The 26,236-nt window shown below is 34.3% G+C and overlaps 3 protein-coding genes across 5 annotated transcripts in view; 2 read left to right on the top strand and 1 right to left on the bottom strand.

Annotated features, from left to right (window-relative positions):
• Positions 1 to 10,458, bottom strand: part of LOC134687452 (WD repeat-containing protein 3-like) — a 46,905-nt gene extending 36,447 nt beyond the window's left edge. For both annotated transcript variants that reach the window (XM_063547764.1, XM_063547765.1), the window contains exon 1: positions 10,353 to 10,458. The gene's annotated coding sequence lies outside the window, so the exon portion shown is untranslated. The remainder of the gene's footprint in view (positions 1 to 10,352) is intronic.
• Positions 10,459 to 12,704: 2,246 nt separating this feature from the next.
• Positions 12,705 to 14,407, top strand: LOC134687935 (complement C1q-like protein 4). The gene is made up of 2 exons (XM_063548396.1): positions 12,705 to 12,987; positions 13,959 to 14,407. The coding sequence occupies exons 1-2, from the start codon at positions 12,759 to 12,761 to the stop codon at positions 14,405 to 14,407; spliced, it is 678 nt and encodes a 225-aa protein (XP_063404466.1). The 5' UTR covers positions 12,705 to 12,758.
• A 3,993-nt stretch (positions 14,408 to 18,400) lies between these two features.
• Positions 18,401 to 26,236, top strand: part of LOC134687451 (putative N-acetylated-alpha-linked acidic dipeptidase) — a 69,557-nt gene continuing 61,721 nt past the window's right edge. Inside the window, exons 1-2 of one of the 2 annotated variants that reach the window (XM_063547758.1) lie at positions 18,401 to 18,538; positions 21,579 to 21,669. In XM_063547758.1, the coding sequence (XP_063403828.1) occupies positions 18,502 to 18,538; positions 21,579 to 21,669 (128 nt within the window). In that variant the 5' untranslated portion in view covers positions 18,401 to 18,501. Of the gene's footprint in view, positions 18,539 to 21,578; positions 21,670 to 24,751; positions 24,877 to 26,236 lie in introns of those variants that run through there. The other variant, XM_063547760.1, reaches the window with a different exon arrangement.

The raw sequence follows: 26,236 nt of genomic DNA, 5'->3' as shown, positions 1-26,236 counted from the left end.
TAAACGGGTCAACTGACCATTTCAGTCATGTTGACTTATTTGTAAATCCTACTTTACGGAACATTATTGCTGTTTACAGTTTATCTCTATCTATAATAATATTCAAGATAATAACCAAAAACTGCAAAATTTCCACAAAATTACCAATTCAGGGGCAGCAACCCAACAACGGGTTGACCGATTCATCTGAAAATTTCAGGGCAGATAGATCTTGACCTGATAAACATTTTTACCCATGTCAGATTTCCTCTAAATGCTTTGGTTTTTGAGTTATAAGCCAAAAACTGCAGTTTACCCCTATGTTCTATTTTTAGCCGTGGCGGCCATCTTGGTTGGTTGACCAGATCACGCCACACATTTTTTAAACTAGATACCCCAATGATGATTGTGGCCAAGTTTGGTTCAATTTGGCCCAGTAGTTTCAGAGGAGAAGATTTTTGTAAAAGATAACTAAGATTTACGAAAAATGGATAAAAATTGACTATAAAGGGCAATAACTCCTAAACGGGTCAACTGACCATTTCGGTCATGAAGACTCATTTGTAAATCCTACTTTACTAAACATTATTGCTGTTTACAGTTTATCTCTATCTATAATAATATTCAAGATAATAACCAAAAACTGCAAAATTTCCACAAAATTACCAATTCAGGGGCAGCAACCCAACAACGGGATGACCAATTCATCTGAAAATTTCAGGGCAGATAGATCTTGACCAGATAAACATTTATACCCCATGTCAGATTTCCTCTAAATGCTTTGGTTTTTGAGTTATAAGCCAAAAACTGCATTTTACCCCTATGTTCTATTTTTAGCCGTGGCGGCCATCTTGGTTGGTTGACCGGGTCACGCCACACATTTTTTAAACTAGATACCCCAATGATGATTGTGGCCAAGTTTGGTTCAATTTGGCCCAGTAGTTTCAGAGGAGAAGATTTTTGTAAAAGTTAACGACGACGGACGACGGACGACGGACGCCGGACGCAAAGTGATGGGAAAAGCTCACTTGGCCCTTCGGGCCAGGTGAGCTAATAATATTCAAGATAAAAACCAAAAACAGCAAAATTTCCTCAAAATTACCAATTCAGGGGCAGCAACCCAACAACCGATTGACCGATTCATCTGAAAATTTCAGGGTAGATAGTTCTTGACCTGATAAACATTTTTATCCCATGTCAGATTTCCTCAAAATGCTTTGGTTTTTGAGTTATAAGCCAAAAACTGTATTTTACCCCTATGTTCTATTTTTAGTGGTGGCGGCCATCTTGGTTGGTTGACCAGGTCACGCCACACATTTTTTAAACTAGATACCCCAAAGATGATTGTGGCCAAGTTTGGATTAATTTGGCCAAGTAGTTTCAGAGGAGAAGATTTTTGTAAAAGATAACTTTAATTTACGAAAAATGGTTAAAAATTGACTATAAAGGGCAATAACTCCTAAAGGGGTCAACTGACCATTTTGGTCATGTTGACTTATTTGTAGATCTTACTTTGCTGAACATTATTGCTGTTTACAGTTTATCTCTATCTATAATAATATTCAAGATAATAACCAAAAACAGCAAAATTTCTTCAAAATTACCAATTCAGGGGCAGCAACCCAACAACCGATTGACCGATTCATCTGAAAATTTTAGAGCAGATAGATCTTGACCTGATAAACATTTTTATCCCATGTCAGATTTCCTCAAAATGCTTTGGTTTTTGAGTTATAAGCCAAAAACTGCATTTTACCCCTTTGTTCTATTTTTAGCCGTGGCGGCCATCTTGGTTGGTTGACCAGGTCACGCCACACATTTTTTAAACTAGATACCCCAAAGATGATTGTGGCCAAGTTTGGATTAATTTGGCCAAGTAGTTTCAGAGGAGAAGATTTTTGTAAAAGATTACTTTAATTAACGAAAAATGGTTAAAAATTTACTATAAAGGGCAATAACTCCTAAACGGGTCAACTGACCATTTTGGTCATGTTGACTTATTTGTAGATCTTACTTTCCTGAACATTATTGCTGTTTACAGTTTATCTCTAACTATAACTAGAGGCTCCAAAGAGCCTGTGTCGCTCACCTTGGTCTATGTGAATATTAAACAAAGGAAGCAGATGGATTCATGACAAAATTGTGTTTTGGTGATGGTGATGTGTTTGTAAATCTTACTTTACTAGTCTTGCTGCTTACATTTATCTCTATCTATAATGAACTTGGCCCAGTAGTTTCAGTGGAAAATGTTAATAAAAATTTACAAATTTTATGAAAATTGTTAAAAATTGACTATAAAGGACAATAACTCCTTAGGGGGTCAATTGACAATTTCGGTCATGTTGACTTATTTGTAAATCTTACTTTGCTGAACATAATTGCTGTTTACAGTTTATCTCTATCTATAATAAAATTTAAGATAATAACCAAAAACAGCAAAATTTCCTTAAAATTACCGATTCAGGGGCAGCAACCCAACAATGGGTTGTCAGATTCATCTGAAAATTATAGGGCAGATAGATCTTGATCTGATTAATAATTTTACCCCGTGTTGGATTTGCTCTAAATGCTTTGGTTTTTGAGTTATAAGCCAAAAACTGCATTTTACCCCTATGTTCTATTTTTAGCTGTGGTGGCCATCTTGATTTGATAGTCAGGTCACCGGACACATTTTTAAAACAAGATACCCCAAAGATGATGATTGCCAAGTCTGGATTAATTTGGCCCAGTAGTTTCAGAGGAGAAGATTTTTGTAAAAGATAACTAAGATTTACGAAAAATGGTTAAAAATTGACTATAAAGGGCAATAACTCCTAAACGGGTCAACTGACCATTTCAGTCATGTTGACTTATTTGTAAATCCTACTTTACTAAACATTATTGCTGTTTACAGTTTATCTCTATCTATAATAATATTCAAGATAATAACCAAAAACTGCAAAATTTCCACAAAATTACCAATTCAGGGGCAGCAACCCAACAACGGGTTGACCGATTCATCTGAAAATTTCAGGGCAGATAGATCTTGACCTGATAAACATTTTTACCCCATGTCAGATTTCCTCTAAATGCTTTGGTTTTTGAGTTATAAGCCAAAAACTGCATTTTACCCCTATGTTCTATTTTTTGCCGTGGCAGCCATCTTGGTTGGATGACCGGGTCACGCCACACATTTTTGAAACTAGATACCCCAATGATGATTGTGGCCAAGTTTGGTTCAATTTGGCCCAGTAGTTTCAGAGGAGAAGAAATTTTTGTAAAAGATAATTAAGATTTACGAAAAATGGTTAAAAATTGACTATAAAGGGCAATAACTCCTAAACGGGTCAACTGACCATTTCAGTCATGTTGACTTATTTGTAAATCCTACTTTACGGAACATTATTGCTGTTTACAGTTTATCTCTATCTATAATAATATTCAAGATAATAACCAAAAACTGCAAAATTTCCACAAAATTACCAATTCAGGGGCAGCAACCCAACAACGGGTTGACCGATTCATCTGAAAATTTCAGGGCAGATAGATCTTGACCTGATAAACATTTTTACCCATGTCAGATTTCCTCTAAATGCTTTGGTTTTTGAGTTATAAGCCAAAAACTGCAGTTTACCCCTATGTTCTATTTTTAGCCGTGGCGGCCATCTTGGTTGGTTGACCAGATCACGCCACACATTTTTTAAACTAGATACCCCAATGATGATTGTGGCCAAGTTTGGTTCAATTTGGCCCAGTAGTTTCAGAGGAGAAGATTTTTGTAAAAGATAACTAAGATTTACGAAAAATGGATAAAAATTGACTATAAAGGGCAATAACTCCTAAACGGGTCAACTGACCATTTCGGTCATGAAGACTCATTTGTAAATCCTACTTTACTAAACATTATTGCTGTTTACAGTTTATCTCTATCTATAATAATATTCAAGATAATAACCAAAAACTGCAAAATTTCCACAAAATTACCAATTCAGGGGCAGCAACCCAACAACGGGATGACCAATTCATCTGAAAATTTCAGGGCAGATAGATCTTGACCAGATAAACATTTATACCCCATGTCAGATTTCCTCTAAATGCTTTGGTTTTTGAGTTATAAGCCAAAAACTGCATTTTACCCCTATGTTCTATTTTTAGCCGTGGCGGCCATCTTGGTTGGTTGACCGGGTCACGCCACACATTTTTTAAACTAGATACCCCAATGATGATTGTGGCCAAGTTTGGTTCAATTTGGCCCAGTAGTTTCAGAGGAGAAGATTTTTGTAAAAGTTAACGACGACGGACGACGGACGACGGACGCCGGACGCAAAGTGATGGGAAAAGCTCACTTGGCCCTTCGGGCCAGGTGAGCTAATAATATTCAAGATAAAAACCAAAAACAGCAAAATTTCCTCAAAATTACCAATTCAGGGGCAGCAACCCAACAACCGATTGACCGATTCATCTGAAAATTTCAGGGTAGATAGTTCTTGACCTGATAAACATTTTTATCCCATGTCAGATTTCCTCAAAATGCTTTGGTTTTTGAGTTATAAGCCAAAAACTGTATTTTACCCCTATGTTCTATTTTTAGTGGTGGCGGCCATCTTGGTTGGTTGACCAGGTCACGCCACACATTTTTTAAACTAGATACCCCAAAGATGATTGTGGCCAAGTTTGGATTAATTTGGCCAAGTAGTTTCAGAGGAGAAGATTTTTGTAAAAGATAACTTTAATTTACGAAAAATGGTTAAAAATTGACTATAAAGGGCAATAACTCCTAAAGGGGTCAACTGACCATTTTGGTCATGTTGACTTATTTGTAGATCTTACTTTGCTGAACATTATTGCTGTTTACAGTTTATCTCTATCTATAATAATATTCAAGATAATAACCAAAAACAGCAAAATTTCTTCAAAATTACCAATTCAGGGGCAGCAACCCAACAACCGATTGACCGATTCATCTGAAAATTTTAGAGCAGATAGATCTTGACCTGATAAACATTTTTATCCCATGTCAGATTTCCTCAAAATGCTTTGGTTTTTGAGTTATAAGCCAAAAACTGCATTTTACCCCTTTGTTCTATTTTTAGCCGTGGCGGCCATCTTGGTTGGTTGACCAGGTCACGCCACACATTTTTTAAACTAGATACCCCAAAGATGATTGTGGCCAAGTTTGGATTAATTTGGCCAAGTAGTTTCAGAGGAGAAGATTTTTGTAAAAGATTACTTTAATTAACGAAAAATGGTTAAAAATTTACTATAAAGGGCAATAACTCCTAAACGGGTCAACTGACCATTTTGGTCATGTTGACTTATTTGTAGATCTTACTTTCCTGAACATTATTGCTGTTTACAGTTTATCTCTAACTATAACTAGAGGCTCCAAAGAGCCTGTGTCGCTCACCTTGGTCTATGTGAATATTAAACAAAGGAAGCAGATGGATTCATGACAAAATTGTGTTTTGGTGATGGTGATGTGTTTGTAAATCTTACTTTACTAGTCTTGCTGCTTACATTTATCTCTATCTATAATGAACTTGGCCCAGTAGTTTCAGTGGAAAATGTTAATAAAAATTTACAAATTTTATGAAAATTGTTAAAAATTGACTATAAAGGACAATAACTCCTTAGGGGGTCAATTGACAATTTCGGTCATGTTGACTTATTTGTAAATCTTACTTTGCTGAACATAATTGCTGTTTACAGTTTATCTCTATCTATAATAAAATTTAAGATAATAACCAAAAACAGCAAAATTTCCTTAAAATTACCGATTCAGGGGCAGCAACCCAACAATGGGTTGTCAGATTCATCTGAAAATTATAGGGCAGATAGATCTTGATCTGATTAATAATTTTACCCCGTGTTGGATTTGCTCTAAATGCTTTGGTTTTTGAGTTATAAGCCAAAAACTGCATTTTACCCCTATGTTCTATTTTTAGCTGTGGCGGCCATCTTGATTTGATAGTCGGGTCACCGGACACATTTTTAAAACAAGATACCCCAAAGATGATGATTGCCAAGTCTGGATTAATTTGGCCCAGTAGTTTCAGAGGAGAAGATTTTTGTAAAAGATAACTAAGATTTACGAAAAATGGTTAAAAATTGACTATAAAGGGCAATAACTCCTAAACGGGTCAACTGACCATTTCGGTCATGTTGACTTATTTGTAAATCCTACTTTACTAAACATTATTGCTGTTTACAGTTTATCTCTATCTATAATAATATTCAAGATAATAACCAAAAACTGCAAAATTATCACAAAATTACCAATTCAGGGGCAGCAACCCAACAACGGGTTGACCGATTCATCTGAAAATTTCAGGGCAGATAGATCTTGACCTGATAAACATTTTTACCCCATGTCAGATTTCCTCTAAATGCTTTGGTTTTTGAGTTATAAGCCAAAAACTACATTTTACCCCTATGTTCTATTTTTTGCCGTGGCGGCCATCTTGGTTGGATGACAAGGTCACGCCACACATTTTTTAAACTAGATACCCCAATGATGATTGTGGCCAAGTTTGGTTCAATTTGGCCCAGTAGTTTCAGAGGAGAAGATTTTTGTAAAAGATAACTAAGATTTACGAAAAATGGTTAAAAATTGACTATAAAGGGCAATAACTCCTAAACGGGTCAACTGACCATTTCGGTCATGTTGACTTATTTGTAAATCCTACTTTACTAAACATTATTGCTGTTTACAGTTTATCTCTATCTATAATAATATTCAAGATAATAACCAAAAACTGCAAAATTTCCACAAAATTACCAATTCAGGGGCAGCAACCCAACAACGGGTTGACCGATTCATCTGAAAATTTCAGGGCAGATAGATCTTGACCTGATAAACATTTTTACCCCATGTCAGATTTCCTCTAAATGCTTTGGTTTTTGAGTTATAAGCCAAAAACTGCAGTTGACCCCTATGTTCTATTTTTAGCCGTGGCCGCCATCTTGGTTGGTTGACCGGGTCACGCCACACATTTTTTAAACTAGATACCCCAATGATGATTGTGGCCAAGTTTGGATTAATTTGGCCAAGTAGTTTCAGAGGAGAAGATTTTTTGTAAAAGATTACTTTAAATTACGAAAAATGGTTAAAAATTGACTATAAAGGGCAATAACTCCTAAACGGGTCAACTGACCATTTTGGTCATGTTGACTTATTTGTAGATCTTACTTTGCTGAACATTATTGCTGTTTACAGTTTATCTCTATCTATAATAATATTCAAGATAATAACCAAAAACTGCAAAATTTCCACAAAATTACCAATTCAGGGGCAGCAACCCAACAACGGGTTGACCGATTCATCTGAAAATTTCAAGGCAGATAGATCTTGACCTGATAAACATTTTTACCCCATGTCAGATTTCCTCTAAATGCTTTGGTTTTTGAGTTATAAGCCAAAAACTGCATTTTACCCCTATGTTCTATTTTTAGCCATGGCGGCCATCTTGGTTAGTTGGCCGGGTCACCGGACACATTTTTTAAACTAGATACCCCAATAATGATAGTGGCCAAGTTTGGTTTAATTTGGCCCAGTAGTTTCAGAGGAGAAGATTTTTGTAAAAGTTAACAACAACGACGGACGCCGGACGCCGGACGACGACGGACGCCGGACGCAAAGTGATGGGAAAAGCTCACTTGGCCCTTCGGGCCAGGTGAGCTAATAATATTCAAGATAATAACCAAAAACAGCAAAATTTCTTCAAAATTACCAATTCAGGGGCAGCAACCCAACAACCGATTGACCGATTCATCTGAAATTTCAGGGCAGATAGATCTTGACCTGAAAAACATTTTTACCCCATGTCAGATTTGCTCTAAATGCTTTGGTTTTTGAGTTATAAGCCAAAAACTGCATTTTACCCCTATGTTCTATTTTTAGCCGTGGCGGCCATCTTGGTTGGTTGACCGGGTCACGCCACACATTTTTTAATCTAGATACCCCAATTATGATTGTGGCCAAGTTTGGTTTGATTTGGCCCAGTAGTTTCAGAGGAGAAGATTTTTGTAAAAGTTAACGACGACGGACGACGCCGGACGACGCCGGACGCCAAGTGATGAGAAAAGCTCACTTGGCCCTTCAGGCCAGGTGAGCTAAAAATACAGTTACAGTTATACAGTTACAAAATGTGATGCTATCCAAAATTTCTGGGGAGAACACTGAATAGTGATTAAATACCTACAGAACAAACATCATTTCTAGTTTATCCTGCAAAATGATGATCACTTATACGCTTGATGAACATTAATAGTGCAAGGGTACAGGCGATCCCCTCTATCTGGTAAATGACATCATTTAGGCACTCATAATTGACAAGTTATATCCAGTGAAGGACAAACTCTAAAATGGTCTTCTATTACATCTTGAATGGCTATTTTGTGATTTTGCTTTAACATCTTCTTGCACGAGTATAAAAAATCCTTTAGACGTTTACTTGGACAACACTTTACACGTCTTCACACCCTACTCAGGCACTGTCTTTTTAAAAAAAAATATTGTATGTACATGTATGTATGTACAATGATGTAAGTACTGGTAAATGCCTCCCGTTATCTGAAAAAACCCTCGAAAGGTACGAGGGTACAGTGGCATCCATGTACAATGTACACTCCCTATTGGGATTAATCGAGATGTGTTACATATGTTTGTTTACAGCAATTTTTTTAAAAGGACAAACAATCCTCACCCTACACAAAGCGAGTGCTAGGGGACCAGGATGTTATTATGGTGGAGCAAGTTGAAGTCCTCGAAGAGAACCACCTGGCCACTTGGGCAGAAACAGACAAACTGGAGAGAGATCAGACAATTGATCTCCAGGTCAAAGTAGGGGACAACTTTGACCAACCAAGGCCCCCAAGTGTGTGGGAGGGTGAAAATCACTCTTGATATGTACTGTAATTTTATTGTACTAATGAACTCAAAATCGTTCAATTTTTTTTATGTCATGTTTTGAAATCCTGGACCTGCGCAGAAATCTACAATGTACTTCCCTTTTTCCGGTCTCGTTTGTATGAAACTTTGAGTAAAATAAATATTTATCAGTCTAGTATAAAATAGGAAGGAACACAATACCAATTTCATTTTTTAATAATTCCTTGACATGAAAAAACGCTACCTGATGAAAACCTTTCTTTGTTTACATTGCATATGATGTCATAACTTAAATAAAGTCACAACTAAAATCCCTAACAACAGAACCAAAATCAGAAACGTTACGGTATTTCCGTTTCAAGTTACAAAAAAATATTTCATACAGACTTCGTCCCCATTTACAGGTAATGCCTGCCTCATATTATCACTTGACCACAAACCCACATTATATGTACTCTACATGTAGTCTGTACACGGGTGGGTCTTTTCACCACCGAACACCACAGCACACCACTGAACACCGCCGAACACCTCAAAAACCACCAACCACTAGGAAAACTATGATACTATACAATATAACGATAAAATAAATTAAATTACTTATAATTTAACAATTTTTCGATTTTTATGGGCATCTTTTTTAAGTTAAAATCGAAAATCAATATGAGGAAAAACGTCTCCGGATTCATCACTTTCCGGATTACATCGATTGTTTATAGTTATCAGTTCAAGTATCCTGGATCTTTGTTCATTGGTTAGATTTTGATATGTTTCTCTTTTATTATTGGTTCAACTATTTTATAAAAGAGTTAGAAGAAGAGAGGTGTCTATGAGGGTCAGCGGAGTTCAAAAAGTGGGGTGTTATAAGACTCTCCCTTTCTGTTTTCTGTAGATATTTGGACTTTTAATCTTCTGAATTGTTGAATTTATCACTTGAATATTATATTTAATTCACATTGATAACGATAAAAGACAAAATAATGAACTTTTGGGGTGTTCGGTGGTGTTCGGCGGTGTGCGGTGGTGTTCGGTGGTGAAAAGACCTACCGGTCTGTACACTAGTCCGAGATTACTCTGACGTCCGACGGCTGTTTTGCCAAACAAGCTGGGACCGCTCTGTTTTGCCAGACAAGCTGGGGCCGTGGGACCCACGGCCCCAGCTTGTCTGGCAAAACAGCCGTCGGACATCAGAGTAATCTCGGACTATCTGTACACCAGGAATAATATAATATTGTGGAATGGTTATTTTTTAATCAATGCCACTTGAGGATTATTTATTGATCAATAAAAATCACGAAGCTTCTATTGCGTAATTTTAATTGGTCACTTCTGTTAAGTTTTCCCGGTACTAACCAACCACCGGACTATTCAATACTAGAATTGACTGGTTTTTGTGCCAACCTCGGATTGTGGTCAAGAGTTCATTGTATGCTTTGTTTGTCATGCATGTCAGTTGTAATTGACATCAATAATTTCTGATTTGTCTGCCAAATTTTACGCTTACCAAATGATTATTCGAGTCAAAGTGTACTGTCTAAAGAAAATTACATTCAACACGTGCAGTCGCAAAATGTAAACTTCCGTTTTTAAAACTGGTCCCTAAATGAATACTGGTACATTAGCCTTTTAATGTAGAGCTAAAGGGAGAACAGTAACTCTCGGTCATTTACAATCATTTTGTTTCCGAATGAAAAACAAAGATTTATCTAGTACCACAAAAAAATATCCTACCAAGATAAGTTAGGAGGGACATGAAATGCAATGTACAATATCTTTAAAATTTCTAAACAAAAATTGAAGTTAATTTATTGAAATGGGTATATAAGTGACCTGTTGCAAGTTAATTTGTTTGCCATGAGTTTGCAAGCATGCATGAGGACCCATGCATGATGATGCATCTGTCACCGCTAGACAACACGCAAAAACAACCGGCAATCTCACCCCTCGTCACCCATCCCACCCCACATCACCTTACTGTCAAATTTAAGTAAATATTTGCATATTCAACTTTTATAAAAGTAAGGAATAGGATAAATATCCCAGATTAAGTGGTTAGCGGCATTACTCAGTGATTAGTCTCAAATAAAAATAATTATTAGTTTAATGTTGTCTCTTTAGAGACCTTTAGAGTAATGAATCATATGATATATTTGTGTAGCCTAAGATAGAGCATGATACTGATTATTTTGTAATGGCATGTAACAAATGACTTTTTTCTTAATTTAAAGGGACGACATCAAAATTTCAATGTAGGATAAAATATTAATTAACATAGTTTTTTCACTGACCCCCCCCCCCCCCCCCTAATTTTGACCTGTGACTATCATGCTACTAAAACATATACTAATATTAATCACTCGTTGATTCAGTTGAACACCGGATTAATATTTAAGTGATAGAAAAATATGACCTTGTGCAATGCCGAGATACAGAGTATCAACAGATTGTAAATCCACGTGTATATGCATATAGTTTGCTTGTAATTTACTGATAAAAATATCAATATAATACATGTACCAATAAAAACAACATTCAATTATTTAATTACAGTATTGAATTGGCCGTAACCTTTTAGAATAAGTTTATTTTAAGGATCGACAAGTTTACTGACCAGAACTTGTTTCTAAATTTCCGGTCACGGTAAAGAACTTTTCCATAAAAGTAAGGATGTACTGTTGTTTAACCCGTTGGAAATAAGTTTTCTACAGGTACAACCAAACTTCAGAGACAAACCTTTATATTTTCGGAAGAATTTAGTAATGTTTTTTTTTACTGAGTAATTTGTGGTAAATAAATCCCTGGCTTATTAATAATTTACATGGATTACGCGTTCGTTAAAATTAAAAACGTCACAACAGACACGGGTAAAGCGAACGAGTTGTGAAATATAAAGGCACAGTAAGGTGGTGCTAAAGAAACATCACCAACACAAGAGGGAAAAATCGTCCCTTTTGTTGGAAATTTTAGGGTGGAGTTTTTGGTCCTGAATATGCATGAAATATTTGCCACTGGACGTTAAGCAACCAACAATCAATAGTGTGAAGTTTCCCCACGTAAAACCGAAATATGTTTAGAAAATTCTTAATTATTATTATTTGGTCATAAACTGTGGTTTCTACCCGTGCGTGAAACATATAACGGTCTGCTATTAAAGGGTCGCAATTAGTGCCCATTGATATACATACAACCTGTTGTCGATAAACTTTGTATGTCGTGTAATATAAGCCATTTGAATTGGTGTTTTATTGTGTGTCTTTTACGTTGTAATGTTACATAACTGTCTCAGATTATGATGAAGGTTGGCGCTTGTTAAAACGTTTAAACCAGTATCATACTACATCTTTTTTGTAATAAGATTTGTTTTTACTGATGCACCTGCCTTAAGTCAGAAACCTGTTGTTCAGTTGTTTTCGTTTGTTCGTGTGGTTCATAAGTGATTTTTGTTTTGTCGTTTTTGTACAGATAAAACCGTATGATTTCCTGTTTGAATGGTTTAACATTAGTCATTTCATGGCCCTTTTCATTCCCCATTTCCATTCTCAATTTCACTATATATACGATGTAAATCAATTATCTTATATAATCCATCTTCATTCAGTCATTTTATAAAAGTAATTGACATAATATTCTTTCTAACTAAATATATTTGTTTTAAAAGGTGTTTAATATATGATATGAAACAAAAAAGCAGATGGCGTTATGTATATGTCCACGTAATACATATAAAACCAGAGTTACAAAACACTTCGAGATATCAATATAATTTCGATATGTAACACCAAATGCCAACCGTCTGACAAGAAACCCATGCTAGGTATCCTTATCAAACATTAAGATTAGTACTATCTCTGTCTAAAAGTATTGAACTATCAAATCTAGCTAGTTCACCTCGTTTCTTGTTAAAAGTATAATGGAGTTACTACAGAAATTTTATTTTCTGTTTATCATATTTGAATATAAGGTTTTTTCTATAGATCCTGACATTTATTTGGAAATACAAGATATAAGGAAACAATTTTCTAAAGAAATTTTGCGGTTGGAAAATCGCCTTGATAGTGTTGCAAGTGAAAATAAGTGGCTGAAAGAGCAAATCAAAGGCTGTAAATGTAACGAAAGAATAAACGAAACAGAATCTAACCGTGAGTAAAATAAACCAATCGCTTATTTCATCTTAATTTTCATCCATTAAACATACAATCAAAACAATCCATAACTTGATAAAACACAAAAATGATAAAGGATCGACAACAAATTTTAGAAAGAATTGAAAAACTAATCCACCAAATCTATAAAAATAACGAATTACTAATAATAAGTAATTATGGAATTGCGTTGTATTAAACCATGCAGACAAGCTTAGACAATTACAAGACTATGAGAGTCATGCCAGGTGTTTTGAAATGGTAAACAGTTGTCTATTCAAAAAGATCATTTTTGTGCACATTATCAATATTGCGCCATGCAAACATAGCTTTTTAAAAAATACTGATAGTAAATAAGTCTGCATGAAGGACAAACCAGTCTGGCCCGTGTGGCTCCTATGCATGCTAATAAGGTCTTTGTTGCGTCTCTAATTATTTGAACAAAACAGTGTATTGTTTTCTTGCGTATTACCGATATCAGTTTTTTTTTCTTTCAAATTGCATAAATTTGTCAAAACACTCAACTTTGCTTGAAAGTGTGTATGCAGTTGCAATACAGAACTTATATATATAACTTTAAAACTGGGTCTCTTTGATTTTTGTCTTATTAGTTCTGTTAAGATAAAGGCAAGTGGCACTTGTGAAGTATTACGGAAACTATATTCAAAGAATGTTTCAACTGAAAAAATAATCGTTTTCGAGCCGACCAATCTGTATATATATAAACAAATACACACTTTTACTGAAGAGGTCAGCTAAAGTCGGAGTCCGCCTCAGGATGTGGGATTTTTTTGCTGTTTTCAAGACACATTGGAGGCATTCGGTTGTGTTTTACTCTTTGATCGGGTTGTTGTCTCTATGACTAATTCCCCATATTCATTCTCTATTTTATGAAATAACTAATAGATAATACCCTACTTACGTTTGAAAAAAATGGTTGGTAAAAGAAATCTATTTTTATTTTGCAGGAAACAAACGAATCTTACTAAACATTCCAACTGACACACACGCATCACTAAAGATAGCATTTTATGCTCATCTATCTAAAAATATTGATCATATGGGCAATCATCAAACAATAATATTTGACCAAGTCAGATTGAACGTTGGAAGTTTATATAAATCCGTTGATGGCGAATTTGTTTCCAGTGTTTCCGGGACTTTTTTCTTTATCTGGACAATCTCAAATAGTGATGGTACATATATGCAGTCAGAATTAGTCGTTAATGGTCAAGTGTTTGGACAAATCATCAGCGATGCAGCTCAGCATACAGATTGGGCAGTATCAACTGCGTTTGCAATCGTTTCACTGCAACCAGACGATCGCGTATGGATACGGTCAGGCGTTGTGCACAGCGGCCATGTTAGTGGAACTGGGTTTGGAACATCGTCATTTGCTGGATTTCTCCTGTGGTGAACATAAAGTTATACAAATAAACTGAGTTTTTCTTTTTCTTTATTTTAATATCAGACAAAAAAAATAAAGAGATGTGGTGATATGATTGCCAATGAGACAACTTTGATTTCCAATGAGGCAACTATGATTGCCAATGAGACAACTATCCATTAAAACTCAAATGTGGTGCAATTTTATATGCAACCATACGGTTTAAGCATGTGTTAGAATCCCAGCGAGGTTAGAAAACAAAGCTCCTGCATATTTGCTTTCGTATATTTGCAGATATAATATTGTTGAACGTGACACAATTGAAACAAGAAAACTAACGGTCTAATTTACAACAAAACAATTTACGAAAAACAAATATGAAAACCATGAATCAACAACAACCACTGCACTACATGTTCCTGATTTGGAACAGGCATATGAAGTACGGGCTTTGCTCGGTATTGAAGCCGTACGGTGACGTATAGTTGTTAATTTCTGTGCCATATGGTCTCTTGTGAAGAGTTGTCTTATTGGCAATCGATCATATCATTTTTTTTTTTATATATGTGACAGGATTTATAAAATTGAAAATGGAAATGGGGAATGTGCCAAAGAGACAACACCCAACCAAGACCAGATAACAGCAGAACGCCAGCAATGGGTCTTACACATTTATATATGTGAGCATTTACATCCAGAAACTCTAATTTTAACGATGCATTCTTTTCTTTTTCTTGAGCATATAGAAATTATATATCTGACAATGGCCTATTTTAGCACGCATTGTCTTGATCTTTTAGTATTTTTGGTGCTGAATCATTTCAATTGCCATAAAAGCACATTGATACATCTTTTTATAATTGTTTATTTGTTTGTTTATTTCATTTATGGTCTAGTTTCCTGTTTATTTGCAATCATAAAGATAGTACTAAATATTATATGTTTACTATGAATGTACGTCATACCCTTCAGTATACCGAGTTGGATAGAATTCGGACCATTGATATAACAAATATACATATACATTTGAGGATAAAACAAAATGCCTGTACCATGTCAGGAATATGACAGTTCTTGTCTATTCGTTATTGATGTGTTTTGTCATCAGTTTGATTTTTCCATGTGATTGTGGACTTTCCGATTAGATTTTCCTCTGAGTTCAATATTTTTGTGATTCTACTTTCTACTTTATTGATGCAAAATATATCCAAGCCTTTGTGATAAAAAGTTAAATTTGATTGTTTCCTCGTCTTTGGGTTTCATTTAATCCGAGTACGGTATATTCTATCATAATATAAGGAAGCATCAGAGGTGGGCATGCCAGTATATCTTGGTTTACAGGTCCTCCATTTGTGTCTTGTTCAAAAATCAAATTTATACATTTTGTTCATCTTAATTCTTCCTCATTAAGCAGCTTTAATTGATTTATAATTCTCATCCGTCATTGAATGAACAGTTGCTGCAGCAGTCCGTTTACAAGTTGTATCGATTATCTTCGAGAGACCAAAGGACTATGATGTAAATAGCTATATACCCTGTACCTATTTTTCATGTGGTTAAATTTACGCGTAATTGAATTTGCCCCATTTCAGTCTGTGACAGCAAGCAATGTAACCTTTGTCCGCTCTAAGGAGTATACCGTTTTGAACTTATTATCAGATTCTTAGTATTGAATGGGAGAGTTTGGATAGCCATCATTTTGTTTTTCACACTTTTAAATGATTGCTGTTTTTTGCGTGTTTTCCTTGTTTGAAGATGTTGTATGATTGCCAATGATGCAACTATCCACAAAAGACCAAAATGACACAGACATTAACAACTATAGGCCACCGTACGGCCTTCAACAACTTCTGCCTATTCATATTATTCTCGAACTATAACTTCATGGTGCTTCCATTTCAAAAATGTACAACACATTATTTTCAAAATGGCAAGCTATGACGCAACATCCAACTACCATCCAATAGACCAGAATATTTACACATATATACAGCATTTGTAATAATGTACATCTTGTGCCATCTTGTGCCATGTAACCGATCTTTAACCCTTCAAACACGACTTTGTTGACTGGTGCTGATCATGTATGGTTTACTCTCTGCATATCTGAATGCTCTACCACCAAGACTATTCTGACTGTGAAATATATATATATAAGCATATGTACAGTACTTTTAATGTAGAATAAAATCCAAATGTACTGGATTTGTTATTCTAGTTCCTTTAGGCCAACGAGGCCGGATATTTAATTCATTTTCAACTGGATATGATATTTACTTTTTCACACATTTTGTAGCAATGGATTTATGACTGAAATGTTAACTGAAGTTTACAACAAGTCATCTACGCTCGTTCTGAGCTGGCTAGTACAAGTTTTAACCATATCTTTACTTATGAGATTAAAATTAAAAGATTAAAGTACCAGAGTGAGATATTAAAAAGTTTCAATTGAACATGTTCAAAGGTCAATATCCTAAAAGAATAAACAAACAACTGTTTAATATAAGTTAGCCTCAGCAAAAAAGAAAGGAGGAGAAGGACAGAGGTAATTCAGGACTAAAGGTATACAATTGTAAATGTCAAAAGACAACCACATCGCACGAGGAAGGATATAGTAGTATCATAACATGTATCAAAACTGGAATAAGAAGACATCAGATTAACCCAAAAGTCCAACAAGGGAGGGATCAAGACCTTCTTTTTTGCCTTATAGCTAAATACAGTAATTCTTAAAGTCTCATATATATTATAACCTACTTCTGCTAATGTTAATGGCTCTTAAAAATGCCTTGACTACTTAAAAATGATGTAACAATATTAGGACAAATCAAGTCAGTATTTTATTTCTTTTAAAAGAAACACACAATATCACTGAGAAAACGGGTCTGACGAGTAAAGAATAAATGCTTTGACTGTTAGAAGTTCAGAAAAAATTTCAGAGTAGTCGACACTGTTAACACTTGTTGACCTCTCCTGTCAGCTACAATATCGATCATCAGTCGATATTCGATTGCCCGATTACATTAATCTTTAGTAGGTTGTAAGATTAATAGTATATATATCACAGAATGGAGAAATTGCTTATTTATGATATTAAAAAAAAGATGGTGTATGACTGCAAGTGAGACAACTCTTCACAGATACATTAAAAAAGGTACATTACACTGTATAGTGCCTTCCTTTTTTTTCGTAACCTTCTAATTTGTATTGAATGAAAAAACTGTAACGTTACATAATTTATTCACAGTAATTGTACGTGTTTTCAGATTCTCATTATAATTTATTTAGACAATAAAGTCCTCCCTGTCCCTGTCACCCACCGACAATCAAATCGTCATCCGTTCATACTATTGTTAAAATAGCTATGGTTCATATCTGGTATTTAGTGCATCATGACACTATCTTTAAAACTTCCTTACTCAATATGTTACAAATTCAGGGTATGCTATGACATCTTAGACTTCCTTTTGTCAGATCTTCTCAATAACCGATAATCTGTATGGATGACTCACTGTTAGATTTTTGCTTAGGCATTTAATTTACTACGGCATAAGTGAAAATCTATACAGAGTATAACTGTACAAATGTAAGAATTTTACTTTTATTAGATAACTGGATATTTTTATTAAGGCAAAACTAGCTGAGGTGGCTCATAGAAACAGTGAACAGAGACTGAGATGGAAGAATGTATTTTCGATCTTCAGTACTCGGAAATCTCGGCTTTAAAGACTTTTTAATTTGTGTTACTTTCTTACACGTCTTGCAAGTGTTATAGTGTTAATAAATGATTTTACGTTTTTCATATATGTCAAATCTCTGTTTTTCTGGTTGAGGTTGGTGGATGTTTCCAGTCGTTTCGTTGAGAGGCTCATATACTATGACAGCCATGAGTTTGGTTTTGTCCGGTTTTATATGGACTTCCCGTTAACTTACCTTGGAGTTCAGTATTTTTGATAATGGATTTTTTGCATGGGCGATAACTCATGATGCCTTAAGAATTCTACTAGATAAATCTGGTTTCTGCTGGTAAAGTACAAAATCGGAAACAATAAGCAAATTATGTTAAAAATCATTGATACTTAAGTATTCTTCGCATTAAACCTTACACGCACGTTAATGGTGAAATGGATAGCTCCGTGAGGAAAAGAGTAACAAACGCCGGTAAGTGTTCCTTTCATATAAATATAACTTTGCATTAATGCTTCCGGGGAAATAACTCTATTTAAAATTGTCTAAAAAAATGATAAAGCATGGAAATCAGAATTGTCAATTGAATATTTATAAAAGGAAAAACAGTATTTCATAGAAATAAGATAATATTAGAGTAATGAAATAAATAATAAATTAAAAAGACAATATTCAAGTGACTGTGGTAGGAGATTGCTGGCTGCTGAAACTGAATAATAATCAGCTGATAATGATCGATTTATAATATAACATCATATACGCTCTGACAAAAGTAAAGCACCACCAACTTAATTTTTAAAAATATTTCAAGATAAAAATGATAAACATTATAATGTATCGGACCTGTAACTTAAACAAAAGAAAATGAATCGATATAATTTAACATTTATTAAATCTAACTTGTTTGTTTATTAAAGCAGGTGGTTGTTTACTGACCATACAGTCCATGTTACTAATGTGTGTCAATATAAGCACATGCATTTTTGATGGAACTGATTAAATAAGATATCATATGAAAACATTATCATCCCAATAAAAAGACCAGAACTAACTTAAATGCAGCACGGGGAACGCATGCACGAAACAGTGGGCTACAAAACGATCCATGATCAGACAAGAGAAGATTCTAGTTAAAACTGGTTAAAAAAGACATGAGAGAGGAAAACTCGCTGTACAGTACATATTTCTTTTAATAAATAATAATTACATTTGGTTCGGTTGAGTAAGTGAAGATTTCATACAAGAAAATATGTCTTTACGAGGGTGAACAAATCTTCGCACGACCCTCCTTTTTATAACATCCTATATTAAAATGCATTTACGTTTGATAACCAACTTTTGCACCTTTCAAATAAGTTCCTATAAGTGAACCGCGGAAACGTGTCTCCTATAGCTCATTCTTTCATTTATAAATATAACTAAAATAGATATCTTTTTAAGGCAAAAAATTGCGGCTACCAAAAAAATAATATGTTAGTAGTCCCCACTCCTCCCCCTCCGTGAGTTCCTAAACGTTTTTATAGTTTACCTGACACACATGACACAAAGGGTCATGAGAGCTTTTGTCATTACTTACCGCTCGTTGTCCGTCGTCTCTCTCAATGAAACTGTCTAAAAATAGAACATAGGGTAGCGACATTATTAATCTATATCTCTAAAACTAAAGCAATTAGAGAAAACTGAGAGTGTTTAAATGGTCAGCATTACAAGTTCTATCTAACGTGAAAATATTGGAATCTGTTTTGGAAGTATTTCCCTAAAAATGTAGATTTTTTTTCAAAACTGTCCTTGATATTGTTTCTAGAACTCAATTATAGCAGCTATGTTACAAGTGTAAATTACATAATTTTTCTAACGTCAGACACTCAAATCAATCCATGTGTTCTTAGACAGTAGATGTTATTGTGTCCTGTTAAATTGTTCCCTTTAAAAAGTTTTGAATTCTCATATATTCTATGTATAATTTTTGGACTAGTTTGAATCTCGGTCTATTTCTGTAATTTATTCTTACATACTTTTGATTTTTTAACCCTGTATGCGTACATTGCCTATGTAAATTTTAAAATTGTTTGTATGCACATTGAACGACAAATTTATGTGACGTATATAATTTTTCTGACGTCAGACACTCAAATCAATCCATGTGTTCGTAGATAGTAGATGTTGTTGTGTCCTGTTAAATTGTTATAGAGTGGGGTGCTCATTTTCGCCATATCTTTCAATGTTTTCTTCAGTTTATGTTTAGGTCTTTATGTTTTTGAAGTATACTGATATTTCTATATGAAGATAACTTCAAATGCAAAATATTCTTAGCTTGAAAACGTGTTTGTTTTGAGTAAAATCATCTGAAAAGTTGGATTAAAGGGTGTTTGAAATTTCCTAATTTTTTGTCAAGGGGGGACACATATTCGCCGTTTTTACATATCTATTTAAAACCAAATAACTGCAGCTTTAAACAATATTTATCAAATAAATTGCATTATAGACGAACAGCAGACATTTGAAAAGTGTAAAAACTGAAATTTAGGGCATCAGTCAAAAAATTACTAAGGAATGCTTCTTCGAAATCGTTTTTGTCATTCAGGAAATTGTGTGAAAATCGTTGTCCATTTTCGGTCCTTTGCTGAAATTTAGTCTCACTTTCAAAAATAATCATATTTGTTATAAAAATATAATTTAACGGCATATTTTTTCCATTTCAACCATCCTTTGAAGTTTTTACATCTCAAAATCATAAAACGGCGAAATTGTGTCCATGGCGAATATGAGCGCCCCACTCTACGATGATGACTGATGTTCCCATATTTTGACTATTTTATTGATTGTGACTGTTTATTTAACGCATCATGTAAATGTAACGGAATTTGATGAGACTGTTATTAAAGTGAGAGGGTTAGCGCTATAGAACCAGGTTTAATCCACCATTTTCTACATTTGAAAATGCCTGTACCAAGTCAGGAATATGACAGTTCTTGTCCATTCGTTTTTGATGCGTTTTGTTTTTTTGATTTTGCCATGTGATTATGGACTTTCCAAATTGATTTTCCTCTGAGTTCAGTATTTTTGTGATTTTACTTTTTACAAAGACAATCGACAAGATGTATTCACCCTGTAAATTAGAGAAAAATCTAACTACTTGTTTTCTAAAATTATGAAATTTTTGTTATAACATATATAGAAAAAGACGCAACCATGGAAAATAGTTATCAAAAGTACCAGGATTATAAAAAATAAAAAGATTATAAAAAACGATAAACCACGAAAAGCTAAATAAAAGTCAACCGAACATTCGAGACTGAGCAGGCACACAACCACCACGAAAAACCGGTGTCGATCTCATGTGCTCGGGAATGGTTAAGCATCTATCCTGCCCCGTATGTGACGCTCTTTGTGTAAGTTCAAATTAAGTGACAGTGAGGCCGCAATTCAAAGTAAATTTTAAAGAGCCTAAATAGGTGAGAAAATGATTGAACATTTACAACTATATATAAAAACGATTTTTCCTCTTTCTTAGATTCCGATCAGATTAACATGAGTACAGATTTGGAATATGAAAATCTTCAGGATGAAGATGGAGGACATCGTGGTGGATGGTTCGACAAACTGTAAGTTGTTTTTTTTAACAGTTTTGCCTTTATAATTATATATGAGCTATAGATGTTGTGCATTTTGTCAGGATTTCGTCTCTTTCCCTCATTACCCATTTCCATTCCTAATTTTATATATATACACGACTTTAGACGGCTTCACGTTTACATAACGGGGAGAAAAAAGTAATTGGGTTTCCCTTGTATCCTTTTTTTTGGAAACCAGTGTGAAATCGCTATTATAGTAGATAGATGAAGGTAATGAAAACTTAACATGTGCTTTTCTCTTTGTTATTTTAACTTATTTATCGATAAACTTTTTGATTTGACTACAATTATGATGCCCTATTCTGTCATGTATCTGTATATAGATTATGATAACTGTTGAAGGAATCGCCCTAATAAAGACACATATTTAAAGATATTCAACATGGTAAGCGAAAAATGAAAAGCAAATCGTTACCTCCACCTTCTTACTTATTTTGCGGCTAAAAAAACACACGATTTTGAATTATGTTTTTGTAAAGTATTCATATCAAACCTAAACCAGTCTTCTTCTACAGTATCCTTTTCTCAACACGTGAACGGAGCAATATTAAAAGGCTATAGATTATATATATATATATATATATATAGGAGGGAGTATCAGGGGTTCAGGACGTTCCAAATGCTTTCTATATCAAAGTATATCATGAATACAGAGATTTAAAAAAAACCAATAAATCATTGTATATAAAATTAGAAGAAAGAGTACTAACTCTGAAGCTCAGTCAAATCAATGTTCCTCGAGGAATTGAAACATAGGTAAAATAAAAATTTAAAAAAAAACTAACCGAGGATTTCAATTATATTAAGAATTGAATGTTCTTTTTGTATTTGTGTGTTAAAGCGTTGACCGTATAAATTTTGTATGAAGCGCAGAAGCTTCTGCGCTTCATTCTAAAAATGTGCACCCGGTCAACGCTTTAACACATCTATGAAGTTACAAAAAGAAGCATTCAATACTTAAAATTACATTTTTTAACTAGGATCATGAAAACACGATTTTTGTCATGTGCACTTTATTGTGGGACCTTGAGTCATCATGAATGATAAATTTTGTTAAGGAATAGCGCGAGATTGCAGAGTATCAAATCAGAATCACGTATTATAATGAAAGTTCAAACATACATCTAATGTTATTATTCCTAAATGTAACCATCGCCGATCTCAAAAATGTAATATGCACGTATATTTGACTGAAAACAGTATTCATAAAATGAGAGTTCGCCTTTTTTTTTTTTTTAACCCTTCATAAATCATACGCTAAAACGTATACAAACCTGCTCTGCTGTGTCCTTGATGTACTGATGATTAATTAAACAGCGAAATAGGCTTATGGTATCTCCTCGTTACCATTCAAAATGTACCAACGAAATTATTCCATCTGAAACTCTAACACGGAATTATGTAACTTTGCGCTAAACAGTTTGTTTACTTTGGATAGTTTTATATTAACAAATCGATTAAAAAATATAAAGTCAAAACGTGCTTGGTTGTAACACCTTGGTTGTTAATATGCAAGTCACGAATTTCAATTACGACGCAAATAATTGTTTCACCGGCTAAAACAAGATACTACGGGGAAAGCTTTGTTACAACTAGCATTACTTCCAATTATTACCACAAAGTTTGATTCCTTTAAATCCACAAACATCGATTGGATATTATGTACTACTCTAAGATAAATCCCAGAGATTTAAAATGGAAGCCCTTCTTAGCAAGTGTTCAACATTGCGATGATATTATCATATGTTATGTAGATATAGGAAGATGTGGTGTGAGTGCCCATGAGACAACTCTCCATCCAAATAACAATTTAAAAAGTAAACCATTATAGGTTAAAGTACGGCCTTCAACAAGGAGCCTTGGCTCACACCGAACAACAAGCTATAAAGGGCCCCAAAATTACTAGTGTAATTACTATGTGTTTGTTTTTAAATGATAATTTACAATATCTGTGTTTCCCTTTTCCTATTGAGTATGATGTTTTCTGTCGATTTAGGAACTTCTATTACTTCATCAGTACTTTTTTTTCCTTTTTTGAATTTTGAGATACTTGGCAAAGAATGACATATCCTATATCTCTAGACCAAATGTCAACATTTAATTCACTTGCTGGCTTGTCAGTTAACTGCTAGTTGGCTAGAGGTATAGGGAAGGGTTGAGATCTCACAAACATGTTTATTCCGCCGCAATTTTTGCGCATGTCCCAAGTCAGGAGCCTCTGGCCATTGTTAGTCTTGTATTATTTTAACTTTTAGTTTCTTGTGTACAATTTGGAGTTCAGTATGGCGTTTATTATCACTGAACTAGTATATATATTTATTTCGGAGCCAGCTGAATGACGCCTCCGATGCGGGAATTTCTCGCTGCATTGAAGACCTGTTGGTGACCTTCTGCTGTTGTCTGCTCTATGGTCAGGTTGTTGTCGCTTTGACACAATCTATCATAATTCTACAAATGCGGTTAACTCAGGTTTTGAAAACAACAGAGGACAACTTGCCAATGCCTCTAAAAAAAATTGTGGGCTACTAAAATTTCTGCTTTTCTTGTATAAAACTATACATATTGGCTACAGAATTTAAGCTGTGGGCTACCATTCCAAAATGGTAATTTCAATCCCTCTATAGGTTTTATTCCAAAGAGAAATCTACAAAGCCCTCATGTTTTCTTTAAGACTATATCTGTTCATTCTTTCTGTTTAATAAATGTGCTCCTACATAAAACTTACAAACGGGAAATTCTAAAAATAAAACTTTATGGCTTACTTCAATATCAAATTAAAAGAGGTATCCAAGTTACTGAATGTGAAAAATCGTTATGCTATGGTCTAGGATGTAATTTAAAAGTTCGCTGTGGTCTAGGTTGTATATATTATGAGTTTCCGATATCGAGTGTTGTTGAAACGTTCCATGCTAACTAGTTATACAGGAATGAGCACGGAGGACGTGATACTATTTCCTGAGATATCTTTGTTATTTTTTTCTGATTATGTAATAACACTGTCATCGTATTGGGACTAAGTAGGGATGTTTTACAGATAAACTCGCATTTAAAAAGTTTTATCGAAACGAAGAATAGATAGTAGTGTGACTTTTATGTATAGGGTATCTAAATTATTTAAAGTGCTGTAGTATTTACCTACATAAAGATGTCGACGGAAGTTACTAATGACTTTAAAAAGTAAGTATTTTTTATATAAAATTCTTACCTTTTTGCCAGAAAAACTTAACCATGGTCATTATTTTTCATTTTTCCTGTCATTCAAATTGAAATAATCAACATTTTTATTTGAAATACAATACTTCTTTTTATTTTACAAATTTTAATGCTTGTTGTTTAATGTATTCTATGTCATGTTTGCGTGACACCAATAAAATTAAAGTTGAACTTAAACATGACAGTGTCACTTTACAATCAATGACAGACCCTGGAAGACTAAAATTGTTACCAGTATTTGTGTTGAACGTTTAGAGTAATATTATAATATGTGAATTCGGTAAATTGGATTTGTCGGATGCATTGTTTTGTTGTTGTAATATACGCTTCAGATATTTTGCGACTTATTTTTATTTACGTTATATAATCATAATTATACATCACATTGAAGCGGGTTTATTTAACTTACAGATAAATATACATTAACGAAAATGTTAAGCTGTAATAATATGTAATGCTTCTCATAATTGGATAGCAAATTGATTTGAACATGTTTTCCATTTTGCATGGTTTAACACTAGTAAGATCTAGTAATTTTGGGGCCCTTGGAAGCTTGTTGTTCGGTGTGAGCCAAGGCTCCGTGTTGAAGGCCGTACATTGACCTATAATTGTTTACTTTTATAAATTGTTATTTGGATGGAGAGCTGTCTCATTGGCACTCACACCACATCTTCCTATATCTATTATGAGAAAGAAAGATTTTTGGGAATATTTTTGATATGATGTTGAGAGGATAATACAATAAAACGACAACGTATCTAAGGGGAAATAAATAAATTGATTATTAACAACGTAGAGCAGCAACTATTATGGTTTGGATCTGTTGTTGGCTTGTGTCGAAGAAGCCCTCAGATAGAGACTATAGCGGGCTGTTTTCGGCATTAGCGATAGCGTCAACAATATATAAATGACTGTATGTAATAAGGTCTATGCGTGGGAATCACTGGTAATATTTGTATCATTGATAATATTTGATCTAATTATACAGTTGTATGGTAATTAGTACATGTAAGTCTCGTTTCCGTGAAGATATTTTGGCTCCAACTCTCAGTCATAGTCGCATTGGTGTTTTTCATGTTAAGTATGTCAGGATTATAAAAAAACAAAGACGTGGTATGATTGCCAATGAGACCCCTATCCACAAGAGACCAAATAAAACTGATTTTAAACAACTTTAGATCACTGTCTGGCCTTCAACAACGAGTCAGTAAAATTCGTACTGTATAGTCAGCTATAATAGGCTACTAAATGACAAATGTAAAGTAACGGTATTTGCATCAACGATTGCACTTCTCATTTATATGGAAACTGTATTATGTATATG

This window comes from Mytilus trossulus, chromosome 10 (genome assembly GCF_036588685.1).
Source record: "Mytilus trossulus isolate FHL-02 chromosome 10, PNRI_Mtr1.1.1.hap1, whole genome shotgun sequence".
Taxonomy (NCBI): domain Eukaryota; kingdom Metazoa; phylum Mollusca; class Bivalvia; order Mytilida; family Mytilidae; genus Mytilus; species Mytilus trossulus.
The sequence above is the reverse complement of the archived record's forward strand: the minus strand, read 5'-3'. Positions and strand labels throughout refer to the sequence as shown.